Raw genomic sequence first — 15,980 nt, forward strand, 5'->3', positions numbered from 1 at the left:
CAGTAAGGAGTTGCCTCTCTGTTCACTAATATGGGTAATGTAGTTAGAAGCAGAATTTGAAGTAGAAATTATACATAGTTGCTCCTGGAAATAAACTGACAAAATTTGGCAACGTTTATGTATGTGCCATCATTAAATAAATATGAATAGTATTTTTAAGTATCAGGCAATTTGTGAAAAATATCTTTCCTGTTTTTCCTTCAGCTCCTTGTGGGGACAATCTTTACGATGATGATGGTAAACGCCTCCCTCCGTGCATCCCAGGGGCCTGGCTCACTCCTGCTATTATGGCCTGTTACCTTTTGGTGGCAAATATCCTGTTGGTAAACCTGCTAATTGCTGTCTTCAAGTATGTAAATGATCATGTATCTTTGTCTTATTGTTGAGATAAAGTTTCTGTGGGAGCCCATCAACTGATTTTGTAAGGGTTTGCATTCACTCTCAGAATCTCATTATTCTGTGAATGTGACTGGCAAATACTGGCAACAGGGTGTACCCTGGAGAAGAGTGAGGAAAGGTGGCTTTGAATTTGCCAGCAACTGCAGCAGTGTATGTGGGAGAACCTGGCTACTTCCAATTACCTTTTAATGGAGAGTGACAGGCCTCAAGGTTGCTCTGGAAAGATGACAAACAGGATCCATGAAACCTGGCACACCCCTGACAGAAACCTGTGTAGCCACTGGCAGTCACAACGCTGCAGGAGAACAGCAGAAAAAAACTCTGAACATCAAAAGCAGGAGGCATTTCCACTACATCATCTGGCTTCTTTTTCTTTTTTTTTCTTCTTGTTTTGTTTTCCATTTAAAAAAAGAAATTAGGGCCTTGGAGGGTTCTTTCACAACCCAAAAGAATAGTCTGTATTGCCTTGAACCAAAAAGAAGGATGGCTATGTGTTGCCAAGGTCTGTGGCCAATCCAAGCAACATGCAGTATGCACATAGCTGTATCCGGATTTATCTGGAGCAAAACTAAATAAACTTCTGCTGCTTGTTCTTCCTACCTGCACTTAAGTTGCATGCTTTTCTTCTCATGATGTAGGGATTCAAAAAAAAAGAGTATCTACTTGCTGGCAATACTTTCTGAACAGAGCACCTGAGAAAAGAAGGTGATCCATTTTTGTTGCCTTCAAACTTGGAGTGTTGGAGTGCTTGTTGGCGTAGGTAGCTTGTGTCACAAATGCAAAAATAGTACTTTGTGTGCCCAGAAATCTGCAGCTCACAAAGCCTGTCTTTCATTTGATGTATGTAGCTTAAAAGGTCATGAATTTAAAGTACTCAAATGCCAGTCACATAGCTGGGGAGAAGGGGAAGAATCTTATAATGGTAGCTATTATTGGCTGAAGGACCAAGGAATCAGCAGTTTGGGAAGTAGGTCATGCTGTTAACTCCTGCCATCCCAGCCTGCTTGCAAGGGGCTGAGATCTAGCTGGGCAATTCCTGCTATAAAGGAGACATGGAATGTAGGCAGATTGTTATTTATTATTGGTAAATAGTCTCATATATACTTAACCTAAAGAAAGCAAAATCTATGTGTACACAGGAGTCAAAGACATGTTTTAACTGGTTTTATGAATGTAGATATTCTAAAGCACATAAAGTTAGGAAATAAGTGGACAGAAAATATAAAAAGGAAGTTGCAGTATCATCACCATCGTAGAAGTGGAGTGAGCTGTCTGAAGATACTTTAAAAATAACTTGAAAAGCCTTTTCTAAGACAGAATATCAAGTCTGCTTTCTCTTAGTTGGTATTTCATAACTGTGACTATTGTTATCTCTGGATTGAATTCTATCATTTCATATCAACTGGATTTCAAAATTAAACATCTTTAAAACACACCTTACTTTGCTGTAAAATGATGAAGCTTCTAAGAATAAATTTCTTTACAAGAATATGCACCATATTTTCAAATCAGAAGTTTGAGGGAGTAAAGTTTGAATTTAGGACACTTTGTGAAAACTTGAAAAGTCTTCTATGTAGGTCAAGCTGATTAGCATATTAAAGGCAAACTATGTGAAGCTTCTGAGTTTAGCATACAAAATACTTTCCATGGATTTGATACGTTGTGTAGCATCAAATACTGGCATGTGTTAAAAGAAATGGTTTATAACCAAGCCCCTAAATACTAATTATGTGATGCATAAATCGTGTGAATTTCTTTTCACTAGCACCTAAGGGATTTGTACAGTAGGAGCTGTCTGAGAGGAGGACTGTTCTGAGTGGTGCCTGAGGGATGCAGAGCACCTTCTGTTTGCTACCTTCAAAAGGAGTAGTGAAATCATGAGATCAATTTAATCCTTAGTTCACTAGCACCAACAAAGAGCTGAACCAAGCAATTCATGTGGCTCCATGAGGTTATTTAGCACCTGCTTTTTTCAGCATAGTACTTGCTCAATGATAAGTAAGATTAGGGACCACATAGAAACTGTACCTATGTTTCCTTTCAGCAATACCTTCTTTGAGGTAAAATCAATATCCAACCAAGTCTGGAAGTTCCAGCGATACCAGCTGATCATGACATTCCATGACAGACCTGTCCTGCCACCACCAATGATTATCTTCAGCCACATCTACATAATCATCAGGCGGATCTGCTGCCGCTGCAAGAAGGGTGATGGAGACCAGGACGAGCGTGACAGGGGACTGAGTATGCAAGAAATCTTCTCTAAATTGAGCCCTTTGCACCATATTAGCAGAAAGCAGCAGCTTCTACAACACTGAACAGTTTTATTCACCTTGAGCATCAAGTGTATTTGCAGAAGACAGTATGGGCCAATATTTGTATAAAGTTAACAGCTCTTGGGCTCTGTGGGTGCCTGAGAACCCACACCTCTCTGATGCTAATGAAAACCTCCTGTAACATGCTTTCTTGAAACAGTGAGATGGTGTCTACTCAATCCAGGGCTCTACCAAGTTCTAGTGAAGTCCATGTGTTGGGATGGGCAAATAGGAGTTTTAGAAGAAGGGATCACAGTTCCAAATGTCAGCTATAGTGTCAGCTCTGTGATTGTGAGCAATCTGTGACTAAGAGTACCCTCCCTATCATTTAGAGATTTATCTGTCATTTCACAGGGAAACTGTGAGGATTCTTCTCCTAATATACTCTGAAACTGTTAGTTATTAGTTTCATTATATGCCTCATGGAAATAATCAGATGCTCACAATTATTCCTCCATTTCTACATTGCAAACATATTTGCACGATAGGAAAAAGGAAAAGGAAAAAAGGAAATGTAATGCTCCTTCCAAATGCAAAGAGACAAATCCAGATAAAGGATGAATTGTTCCCGAAAGCTTATATTCCCCTTGGATTTTTCTTATGTGATTATAAATTTCTTAACATCTTATCCAAAGAATATCTGTGAACAATCTGTTGAGTTTATCTGGTGCCTATAACTGGCATCCTTTTAAGAACAACAGTTGAATGAAGGAACAGTCAAACTGGCAGAGATTGCCCAGGTCTTTATCTTGTAAAATCTGGTCAGTTTAATGCAGAGCTGTTAAATAGTACCAAAGTCATTCAGAACATAGAGCCCCACGTGGATGGCCGTGGAAGCAGAGGATGGTCATAATGCATTCCATTGCCTTCACAGCTCTGCCCATCCTTAGCTAAATGCTCATTGCCTGTTTAAAAAAATCATCTGTTCAGTTAGTGCAGGAGTAGAATCTGCAATATGTCCATGTCCAAAATAAACTGCTAAATTGGATTTAAATTGACTGCCAGAAGTTCAGAAAAAGGAAACTCCTCTTTTGTTCTTCTCTTTTGCGTAGAGTTATTTCTGAATGATGAAGAGCTAAAAAAACTGTATGAGTTTGAAGAGCAGTGTGTAGAAGAATACTTCCAGGAGAAAGAGGATGAGCAGCAGTCATCTAATGATGAACGCATCAGAGTTACCTCTGAAAGGTACCTATTGTAACAAAAAAATCCACACCATTTTTTGGGAACAGTCTTTTTAATATCTTCTTTATAACCACGGTTGAGTTAAAATACAAAAGATTTTGATCTTGAAGAAAACCACCACCAACTCAGAAGCTGATCTGAATCCCAAATAACTATCTGAGCAGGTGCATCTCTCACAAGAGCAAACATTTTGTTACTTCTGTTATGTCACTAAATCTGCTGGTTTGGGTAGCTTTGTTATAAGAACATTTTTGCTCATGATTAATTTTATACCACTCATTCATCTGAGGGTCACAGTTGCACTTTTTATCCATTTGAGCAAATTGCTGCTTGTTGAGTTTCCAACAGTTCATCCAACCATGAGAAACTTGATGAAGCTTAATGACAAAAGCACTGAGGGTTCTTCCCTTGGACCTGTGGTGTACATTAGGATCTGGCACTCACAACTGCTGAATTTTAATCTCTGCCAGAGATACTCTTGCAGGCCATTTGAACAAGGCATTTAGCTTTTCAGTATGAACTTCTCCATTTAAAAAATGGGGGATATTCACATATAAATCATTATGCTATTCTGAGGACTAGGTAATGTTTGCATATTGCTGTGTATGCACACAGTGCTAATGGCAGCAGCCTTTTTTACCAGGTCACTTGGCAGGACTGTTCTCAAAGGCTCTGCCTGTCTGTCAAGAGTAGTAAGTCAGTCAAGAAATGGGGTCTTCTGTCACTTCCTTGAAATGAAGAAAAATTCTCCCTGGAAAAAAAATTAAACACATTTTAAACACTCGTACATATTTATCTATATATCTGTATGTATCTTCATTTTAACATTTGTTATGAATTAGCTCTGTGAGCCATATAATTCTTGAATAGATAAACCTTTTTCTCTTGAGAGAGGCCCTGAACATCTTGCATTATTATATTTGAAATTTGAGAATAGAGAAGTAAATTAAACCTGCTACATGTATTCGAGTAGTTTCTATCACACTGGTTATGCATGGCAATTTGTCAAAATCCTAGGTATTGTGGCAGAGAATAAAGCAGGGCTGATAAGCCTCACTGATTCACTATGGTCTATGGCCACAAAGCAGATTTGCTTATTTCTCATGGCTTTTTGCTCGAGATGCTTCGTCATCTTTTGTGTGTGAGAGCAAAAAAACGTTAATTTAATTTCCCCAGTAGAGTTACTAGTACATGATCTCTAAGCCACATTCCAATTAATTACTTTTATATGCATTTTTCTAGTGCCATCACATCCATTATGATATAAATGATAAGAAGAAAACGGAAAAAGTATTATTTTAATTGAACTAGACAATAGTTCTACTCCTTTCAGCTGATACATAATAGAAAGGCAGTTCAAGAGCTAAAGCAATCCCATCAACACCAGTATATGTTTCTCTCTCATACATCTGCAAAACCTGTTTTACAACATGCTTTGATGCTATTTTAAGTCACCCTGTGAACATGTCACTAGAAAGTACTTTTCATGTAATTAATTTGATGTTTCACAGTGAAAGAGAAAAACTGAGCACACAGTGGGTGGCACACAGAGAAATGTTAATAGTAGTCTGTCCCTAGGGACTCTCCTGCCATGAATATAAGGGCAGAGTTCAAATACCACTCTAATATGGTGTATGGAAAGCATAGATAACAAGAAAATGCTTGTGCTTTTGATGCTACACATAAGAAAAAAGAACAAGGCGTGATACACACCACAAAACTCTGCCTTAGGAAGAAATCGGGAGCTGGGTGCCTGTAATGGGTTACTACACCATTCTACAGGTTCTGGTCTCTGCTTCCTCTTTTATACCCCACAGAGTTGAAAATATGTCAATGAGGCTGGAAGAAGTGAATGAAAGAGAACATTTTATGAAAGCTTCTCTCCAGACAGTCGACCTTCGGCTCTCTCAGCTGGAAGAGCTCTCTGGTCGGATGGTGAACGCTCTGGAGAAGCTGGCAGGCATCGACAAATCAGAGCTGACGTACACACGCTCGTGGGCGTCGTCAGAGTGTGATGCTGCTTATCTCCTGAGACAGAGCAGTGTGAACAGCTCTGATGGTTACAGCATGTCCAAATATCACATCAGTGGTGATGAGCTGACCTATGATGACAGCACCACACCTATGTCGCCAGCCATGCGTAAAAAAGCCCATTCTATTGGTACCAAAGAAGATGGAACAGACCCAAGGATGCTGGTTCCAGAACACCAAGCTGGACTCCATACCTCGAGTGCTAATGCAGTCACCACAGCAGATCACAGTAAATCTACATCAGAAATTGCACAGAATGTTTCCAGAACCCATTCTGGTTCAGGTGGTTTGGGGAGTGAAAAGAAGGGGGTTTTCAGTAGTGATGGAATGATTCCTCAAAGTGTAAACCAGATGAATGCCGTAACAAACAGTCAGTCAGTAGCAGGGTCAGATTTTCAGAACACTCAGTTAAAAGTAGAACGTACCAAGTTAGAAGCAACCATCTCTTATCCCTTGGACAAATCCAAAGCAATGCGCTATTTTCCTCCTGAAACTTTCAGTGCTTGTCAAACCACTATGATGAAGTCAAGGAGCTTTATATTTGCACAAGGTAGAAAGCTGGTTGGAGGAGTTAACAACTGGACCTCGGAGTATAGTACCATTATGGATCAGGTGTGCCCTTCTGCAGTTGAACAGTGGGCCACGGAGTGGAAATACGAAGTTGAGCAGCAGCTTTCTCAAGAGCGTCCTCCAGAATACCCCGGCTTGATCTCTGAAGCAGAAAGGCAAGCTGAGGAGAAGCAGACAGACACAGATGACGATAGTAACGTTGGTGAAGCAGGTATGAGTGCCTCTTACACCTCTATGCCTGCCACTGTCAAAGCCGAGAAGGAGAATTTGCTGTCAGTAAAGGCAGAAAGGACTTCTGGGTTCCCATCAGTACGCTCCAAGAGTTTGCACAGCCATTCCCGGAAAGCCAAGTCTGTGAAGGACAAATTAAATAGACCAGGACATGCCAGCAGTGTAACTAATTTGGTGGTAGCATTTGGCAGCGCAACAGAAGAACAGAAAACTAGGCAAGAAAATGCATCTACAGAAACTGAATGTTAAAGTGGCTTATGGCCCCTGTTTTACCAACAGTCGAGAAAGCAGCATGACTAATTGAACAAATTAGGGTTTTTAAAATTAATTTCTAAAGAAGAATTTTGGATATATGTGTTTCTCTTATTTTAAACTTAATAGATACATGTTCTGATCTTAAATAAATGCTTGCTGGGTTGGGTGAAAGGGAGATGTTCTCTCAGGGGCAGATAAAAAGTAGGTACAGTCCACAGTTGCTGACTATATAGATCTTCATTTGTTCCATTTCAGCCTCCCTCATAAGCTCATTTACTGACAAGCTCTTTATAAAAGCTCTTAGAGGAAGAACAATGTTATAATGTAATAATTTTATCAGAAGACTTCTCAAACTGAACAAATTTTTAACCAGCCTTAGTTTTATCCTTACTTAGGCAGCTGGTTTCTTTGTGGCCATGGTGTTTTTCAGATCAAAACAAAATTGTTGGAGGCAGGGAAAAATTATGCCGTCCCCTCTTTCACTTCTGATTTCATGCATATTGCTTAGCTTCTCTTTCAGAATGGCACAACATAGCAGTTTTCATCCACTAAAAGAGGTCAGAGTGGCAAAATACAGTTGTGTTTGGAGAAATCTGACCTGGAAAGCCATGTGTAGACATACTCTTAACCTGTCCTTGAACTTCAGTGGCATAATCTTGCTTTCAGAATCACATCTGTCCCCAACCCAAAGCATGCTGACAGCCTTAAACTGTTGAAAAACAGTGATCATTGTTTCAAAATGTTTAGGAAGATTCTAAGAATATCAAGTACATGGAGATTTTAATAATTGAAATCTGCATTAGTGTTTTGTATAAATAAGGATTACAATAGAAGTCCATGTAGACTTTGAATAAGATTGTGGCTTTTCTTAAATGCCTGCAAGGGAAAACAAAACAGGAAAGGTGTTCTGATCAGGTGAAATAAAAATATAACCAATCTTTGCTTGAAGCAAATCTACTGTGACAAATTCATCTTTTGTTTTGCAGTTTCATTATAACTCATGAGGAACAAGGAACAGTTTCTACAAGTCCGTCTAAACAAACTATAAATTTTCCAGCTGAGAATAGAAATTCTGTATGTTTTCTTGAGTAAATTTCAAAAACAAATGTCAGAGGGGAAACAAAGTCTCTACAGCAAAAGTGTTTTGAGGACTAATGCTGGAAATCAACATCAGTAGTTAGATTTACCCAGAGCACATGTCTCAGCAGTGGCATTTGAAGGCCTAGGTTTTGATGATTTTCTTCATAATAGCAGGGTGTTACTTGCCTCGTTCCTCCCTGTTAAGTTTTAGGAACTTTGATTTCCCAAATATTCAGCACCTGTCTTTGCAGGGGATGCTTACCATGGAGCAGATCATTTTGAAAATGAGTTAAAGGCATGTTACTTGTTCACAGAATATTGGTCAAAGCTTTATGCTTAACTCATTACCTGTCAGGACTCATTCATGCACTAGTTTGTAAAGACATTTCTTTTTTCACTCACTGTCAGCCCCACAGTGCAGGTGTCAATGTCCTCCTTGACAATGATGCTTACAGCATTTTGAAATGCAGAGATTGATGGAAGACTATACAAATGCATTAATGGTATCTGATTTTTATTGTTTGCATTATATTTTCATACTCCATCCATACTTATACCCTGAAGTACTGTTACCAAACTGAATGATTGTGGAAAGTGCATAGACATTCCACAAAGTTCAGTCATCATTTCCTTTGGAATTTTGCTATCTTGGTTCTACTAGCAGGTTTACTGGTTTCCCTGCTGTTGGAGCAGTGTTGACATTTTGCTTGTTTTCTTCAGCTTTAGGGAACTTGACATTTTGTAAAAACAGAATGACATTTGAAATTGTTTCACTTCCACGTTTACTTCTGTGTTACCATTCTGTGCAACTACATAGCCATTGTGTCAATGTGGTTAAAATAGCCTCCAGTTTGCCAATGCCTTTTTATTGTTTGCCTGCACATTCACCAGAAATGGAGTCATTAACAAACACAGAGGGATGCAGCTTTTCAGCACTGTGCTAAACAAGCAGTATGCATTGTGGAATGGAATACAGTGTGTTGCATACCTCTTGTTACATTGTCTTTATAAAATATGTGTTAATCATGCTTTTGACCACCTAAATTTTTTAGTATTTACATTGAAAATTTATGTGATAGCATGTAGATTTCAAACGAAAACATTTTTCCTTTGTATTTATATACTTCCTTTGTGTAAAAATATTTATAAAGAAACACATGAAAAATATGGCAGATTAATTCAGTATAACAATTTTTTCTCTATAATGTCAAAACACTTCACTAATCTGTTTCTTCTTATGCAGTGCATGGACTGAACATTTTCTAAAGCAAAGTTTCTTTCTTAACATTTGCCAGTAATTTTCCATAAAATTTTCTATACAGGGATGATTTTAAGAGGTTTGAATATTTTCTGTGCTCTCACACAGCATGAACTGAATGACAACCTCTCTGCCATTAAATGTGAAGTAAGCACACTCTGGCTTTGGCAGAGTCATTTTAGACAAACGGCCATTTTAATAAGATTTAAATATGGCTTTCTATGTGCATAGAAGATCAATAATAGATTTGGAGCTCACTAAGCAGAATAATGACCAACCCATTTGCATGTCTGCCTCCATGCTTTCTTGAATACTGGCTGAAAAGATGCAGGCAGAGAATTTGCATTTCTGAAGGGGCATGTTTAATGCTGCTTTTCAGGAAGATGTGTCCCCCTTTACTGCTAAGCATGGGGTGACTTCACAGCAGTGTCACCATGAATTCCATTGCCATGATTTATTATGTGCTTGACCTATACTGCAGCAGGTCAAGCTGAAAGGGTGTATACTCTAAGGCTATGTCTGTGCAGAGATATTACACTGAGGTAATTTAAATTTGTTCATCTTACAGTATCTTGTAATACAGACATTTCCCTTTCCCTCAAGGCAAATGTTTTCAACATGGTGACTAATTGTCATATTGACAAAGGCAGGTTCATAACCCTACCACCTGATTCCATGAATTACCCCTTTTTACATTGCATCATTCAGGGACTAGCTTAACTTTGCACTCACAAGCCTCTCGTGTTGCAGAGTCACTCTGTCCATTTTAGAAGCTGGATTTCAATACCTGAGAGCCAAGAAAGTCCATTTTCCATATTATTTACTAATCCATTAAAGTAGCCATTGAAAACCTTCCAACTATGGTTTTTCCATGCTGCTTATTTGGATGCTTTCCAAGGTTCTGTGCTTGACTATCATCTTTGGCAAAATAAAAATAAATAAAAATAAATTTCTAAATAAAAATAAAAAGAACACATCTGCAAGGCCTAATCAGGAAACAGGAACATGAGGAAGGTGCATGACCAAGGATGTTAACAGATCATTTCATTAGCTCTGCAAGATGAACAGTATTGTGCCTTGTTACAGGTGTTCTGGGCTGACACAAAGCCATTGTGCTGCTGAGCCCTTCATGTGGAGCAGGTGAGTTCTCCAAATGACAGCAGCCATTGGGACACAGTGCTGGGTTCCAACAGATGCTTCTGCAGCACTGTCCTGTCCAGCAGGTCACTTTACCTGAATTTAGTGTTGCACTCAAAAGCTGTTGGGAGCTGAAAGGAGGCACACCTTGGATGTAAGGTCAGGAATTTATTGTTAGTGTAACGAATTTTAACAGTCTAATATATGAATTATTATTAGTTTAGATCTATATAATTGTAAGAGAGAAGAGACAAGAAGAGAGAACAGAAAAGAATACTACAGTGCTACTAATGGAAGAACAGAATAAGGTCAAGTTATTCGATGCACACTTCCTGCTATCTACCCCTTATTTTGACATTTATTCACACCTGCTCTGATCATCCATCTAATGGTCAGTGGCTACAGTGAGGATAGTGAGGAAATACTGCCAGCTGTCAGCATCCCAGCTCCTTTGTAGGGTGAGCATGATGTTCATGTTGTTTCTTCATCCTTATTTTTGCTACTTTAGGGGCATTTTTATGTGTGCTACAAAGGTACATCTTGTTTTTCATCACTGGTCTTTAAATCCTAAAAATAAGCCTGAATTTCCTCGTCATTGGAAAAATTGCTTTCACAGCTAAATAAACGAGGGCCAGCTCAAGGCAGGTTAAGGCAAGTTCTGACAAAGCAGCCGTGACAAGCCTCAGTCCTGAGGCCTTACCAAGTCAGCATAAAGCCTGTGGCCTGTTACTAGCAGTGACAATTAGCTTCTGTTTGCTGGGTTATGAGGCTACATTAGCTCTAGGGGTGTTTTCTTCTCACTGAAACCATTGCAGATAAATATTCTACCACATGCAGCGGTCACCTAAACTGAAGATTCAGCCTAATTGTGGACTTTGATCCCCCATTGTGATCTAGCATTACACAGGAAGGCATAAGCAATGTAAGGACCTGGTTGATGTGGCCATTTAAAGGCCATTTCAAGTGGTAGCAAGGCACAGGAGTTTGGGGTAGTCGTACAACAGTACCCAGCAGTTGTTTGCATTGTAGGCTGACAAACCACAGGCCTTGGGAGAAGTGAGACAAAGACTACAGATTTTCTTAAAACTGCAATTTTATTTTGCTTTTTTCAACTTCTAGCCTTATCTGCAGAAACAAAGTTTGATATGGCAAAGTGGTGCTTTATGGTTGATGCCCTCTACCTTTACAATGGATGTAAGGTATGTTTTCATAACAGGCTTTAAGTTATTCTTTGCAGATATTCAGCTGAAATATTTAAGTGCCAATATTCACCTAGTGCTTGGTGTTGCCGTAATGAGAAAGAGGATGCATAATTTCATGTGCCTGCTCCTTTTTTGTCTCTGCAACATGAAACCCCCTGTAAAACCACAGTGCTTCATCATGCATGATTCTAGATGCAGGCATCTCCCTTTGTTTGCCCTAACTGGACTGCTATGCTCAGCGAGCAGTAACCTGAGCAAACCAACAGCCTTCAAAAAGGGCCATGGAAAAAGATTAAATTCTAGTTTAGAAGCTCTAGTGATTCAATAGTCACTATCATAATACCTGTGTGAAATAGTATAAGTCAAGGTGGAACACTGTATTATGAATAGCACCAAGTAACTAGGCAAGTAGTACCTACACAATGATTAACAAGGAAAGTACTCTTACATGACACAGCAAAGTTCCATATCATTAAGCCTCCACACAAAGAAGACAGCCTCCACTTCACAGATAGGCCCTGCAAAGGAGGCTTTTTTCCTGAGATACCTCAAGAAACTAAAACTTCTGCATAGTTTTTATGTCTCTTGTATATTTTTGGCCAAGACTGTCAAAGTTGCTGTTCTGTATAAATAATGACATTTTAAATGTTCTTCTAGATCTTCATCAAGGACATTCAGGAATGACTTTTTTTTAGCAACTGCTTAATAAATTTAAGGCATTATGCTTTTATTCTGTAAGAGGTAATACAAACCTGTAGGGCTGGCTTCCTCACAAGTCCCCAGCCAGAGTCCCACACTTCTGAGTGCAGGCTGAGGCAATTTGGGTGCACAAACTATTGAGTGCACAAGTAGAGAAAGAGGTGTCCAGGTAAAGTAATAAACTGTAATGCTTCCAGTGAAAAATAGAACTGACTTTCATCAGTGAATCCCTGACTTTGCAGACTTGCTGCACACTTGCTGTAGCTCTGGGCACATAGCTCAACTGTGAAATCAGACAACGTTTGTGTCTTTTTGTCTTGGAGTTCAAACCAATAATTGAACCAGTCTTCAGAGAGCTATGAAAACATGTAAGTTGCCATAGAAATACAGGCCTGGAAGAGATCATCTGCACTAGGCAAGTTCAGCTATGTCAATACCATCAGTGGCAGATGGTGGTCTAACCTGTTCTTAAACATCTCTAATGAAAGCCATTCTCTAATCTGCTGAGAGATCAAAAGGGACCATTGTGAAAAATCTGTTCTGATTTAACCCCAGCCCTCATGCATTGCACAAGCCAAAGCACTTCCCCAACCACAGAGCTGCCTTGTGAGGTTGTACCAGAAATTTTAGGAAGGTGCCTAACCTGAGTGTGCACTGAATACAGCAGGTTATGCACCCCAGCCATAGCTGACAGATAATTATTTGCACTGTCACAAAAAGTGGCACTTTATGTAAAAAGAGCCCTGGGAGACAAGCACACAGTGTGGGGAGTGATACCACTGGGAAGCAGGCCAGGTTGCTTCTCAGAGTGAGAGTGGCTGAGTGAGAGGGTCCTGGTCAGACTAGCACACAGGAGATACCACTGAATAACAAGGTAGAGGCAAGGAAAATAACTGCCGAGTAAAAAATTTTTTTAAAGAATGAGAATAACATGAGACATCTGCAGTCTTTTCAGTTCAGCTGGCTTTGTTGCATAGCTGTTTTCCCACCATTCTTTGAAGGCTGCTCTCATAGAACAAAGGCATTCTCAAGAATCTTTGGCTTGGCAGAACTGTTTGAAGAAAGTGAGCAAGTGAGGCAGAGCTGGGATGGCCAGAGATGGGCGGGCAATTGAGTTCATTGCCAAAAAGGAGCCGGAGGATTTCCCTGCCTGTCCTGCCTGCCCACCCTGCTCTGCTTGTCTGTCCTGCTCTGCCTGTCTGCATCTCACTGCAAGTTGTGACAATTAACTTGCTTCTCCGAAGTACTCAATTCTGTCAAATCAGCCTTCTTCTCCTACTGGCATAGAACTCTTTCAGTGGAAGCTTGTAATCAGTTCCAGTAACAATCCTCACAAATCTTGTGAGAGCTTAGTTTTGATTTTGTTTGCTCATTTTCAGAACAGCACTGCAATTTCAATGTGTCAGTGCAGTCCTTAATGGAAATTTTTGCTATCCTGTGATCATCCTCTCATGAGTAAGATTGCTTTTGCAGCTACTCCTAAAAAGTCTCTGTGCTGATGCAGAAACACTTGTAATTCTGATGTGGTGTAAATAATCATAATTTATATTATCACTGACAAATTTGTTATGTGCAATTTCAAATCTGGGCAGTTTCTGCCTTCCTCATCCCCTCATTTTCTCTTCCCCCTCTTTTGAGTTAAATTCCCTTTCACCAGTGTTCTGAATATGAGCAAAAACTTTAAAGAAGGATAACGATAAGGGCTAGTCCTTATTAGGGCTAGGGATTTAGGTTATGAAAGGGGATGAGAGGAGCTGTGGTTTGCTCTCACAGCGCTCAGCTCTACACCACCAGCAGCATCTGCAGCACAGTGCACTCTCTAAAATGGACTGGGGCATGAGATCATGCCAGGCTGAATAATCCCACTTAGACAGTGATGTTTGCAGCATAAAATAAAAATTATATATGTGAAAATAGAGGATAAAGTGAAGGGCACTGTCAACAGCAGTAAGATGGGACTTTTGTGCAAGGAGATGCCATTGTTTTGAAAAGTACACTGGGATTGGTTTTACCTTTTCTATCTACAAGTCCAAGAGCAGGGTGCTCTCCCCTGGCCTGTTGAACAGCATGAGCTTTCCTCAACCTAGGCAGGTGCCAGTGGATTGTTTCCCTCCTCACTGTTCAATCAAACCTTTCTGCTGCAATCAGTGGGGCATCTCCTCTAAATTGTGGAATCCAGATTGTGCCCTAAAGTCTGTTCTTTCATTGAACACACACTCTCAGACGTCACAAAAATTCCAGGTCTATAATGCAATATAATATACTTTCTATTAATGAGGGAAGATCTCAACCTTGCAGCTGATGTTGAGTGCTGCATGTGTCATTTTGTGTCTAAAAATGTGTCCATTTTTCTAGAGTCTTCACCACTGTGCTGTAGCAGGCCTTTACTAATGTTACATTGCACGTGAGCTGTTCCATTTTCATGACAGTATGCTGACCAAAATCATGCTTTTTAATAAGGTGAGGCTACAAAACACCAGCCATTTGTTTGTCAGGTCCTGGTCTTCAGCTCTCACCCCTAAAGCATGGTCCTTGCCGTGAACTCTGCTTAGCTCATAGCTGGAACCATGGCTGTGGTGTACCAGCAGGCAGGGGCCAGCCCTTCTTACCCTACTGAACACATCAGACCTGGCTCCAAAATCTGGAGAGACCTGGTGGTTTGACCCAGTTCCCTTGTGACTGTATCATCAGCAGGAGAACCCAGGCTCTCCCCCTTCCTTAGATCTCACAGCTGACAGACCATGTACTCCTGATCTAGGGATCTCCATTAAACCACCTTTCCATCCAAACTGTTGCTTTGTGTAGGAGGTATTTCCACTGCCAAGTTCAGAGCAGTCATATATTTACCAGCAGTATGGACCTTTATGGATGCCATAGGCCGCTAAGCAAACATGAGCAGTTAGTTACTCAGTTTCCTACTTAGAAGAGATAGAAGTGATGGATTTGGGCAGTTTAGGTAGGTGCCTGTGTAATTTCCATGTTCTGGAGAAGCTCAGGTGAGCAACACATGAGTGCTTGGAAAGCTTAAAGGGAATTATACAAATGTTGGATAAACATCCAGCTGCCACAGTCAGCAGAGTTGCAGAGTGGGAGGGTGACTGCAGCAGCCGCCTGGGGCATCACAGAATCACACAGAATATGCTGGGTTGGAAGGGACCCACAAGGATCATCGAGTCCAGCTCCTGGCCCTGCACAGAACCATCCCCAAGAGTCACACCATGTGCCTGAGTGTTGCATACACTCCACAGCTGTAATATGTACACCTTGTGTAAAGGGTGACGGCAAGAACTCGATTGCAGTAAGTGATTCACAGAGTCAGAGAATGTCAAGGGGTCAGCCTTGATCACCCAGTTCCGACCCCCCAGCTTGAACTAGAACAGGTTGCGCAAGGCCTTACGGAACCTGGCTGTGAACAGTGCCAGGAATGGAGCAGCCACGACCTCCCTGGGCAGACTGCGCCAGTGTCTCACCACCCTCTCTCCACCCTGCTGGAGCTGGATTTTACCGCTGCCTTAGGAGACAGCCCTGGGTAGCAGTAACTCCTGCAGGCCCCCGAACGGGGGTTCAGTTCCCACGGGGCTCTGAGGCCAAATTGTGGCAATCCTGTGCTTCGGCAGCCGG

At 40.6% G+C, this 15,980-nt stretch overlaps 2 protein-coding genes across 8 annotated transcripts in view; both read left to right on the forward strand.

Annotated features, from left to right (window-relative positions):
* TRPM1 (transient receptor potential cation channel subfamily M member 1) overlaps positions 1 to 10,179 on the forward strand; it is a 105,539-nt gene extending 95,360 nt beyond the window's left edge. For all 7 annotated transcript variants that reach the window (XM_017737581.1, XM_017737575.1, XM_017737559.1 and 4 more), the window contains 4 exons: positions 205 to 349; positions 2,444 to 2,643; positions 3,767 to 3,899; positions 5,714 to 10,179. In XM_017737581.1, the coding sequence (XP_017593070.1) occupies positions 205 to 349; positions 2,444 to 2,643; positions 3,767 to 3,899; positions 5,714 to 6,977 (1,742 nt within the window). In that variant the 3' untranslated portion in view covers positions 6,978 to 10,179. The remainder of the gene's footprint in view (positions 1 to 204; positions 350 to 2,443; positions 2,644 to 3,766; positions 3,900 to 5,713) is intronic.
* Positions 10,180 to 10,713: 534 nt separating this feature from the next.
* Positions 10,714 to 15,980, forward strand: part of MTMR10 (myotubularin related protein 10) — a 42,752-nt gene continuing 37,485 nt past the window's right edge. The window contains exon 1 of the mRNA XM_017737596.1: positions 10,714 to 11,657. Within this exon, the coding sequence (XP_017593085.1) occupies positions 11,604 to 11,657 (54 nt within the window). The 5' untranslated portion in view covers positions 10,714 to 11,603. The remainder of the gene's footprint in view (positions 11,658 to 15,980) is intronic.

This window comes from Corvus brachyrhynchos, unplaced genomic scaffold (genome assembly GCF_000691975.1).
Source record: "Corvus brachyrhynchos isolate BGI_N302 unplaced genomic scaffold, ASM69197v1 scaffold200, whole genome shotgun sequence".
Classification (NCBI taxonomy): domain Eukaryota; kingdom Metazoa; phylum Chordata; class Aves; order Passeriformes; family Corvidae; genus Corvus; species Corvus brachyrhynchos.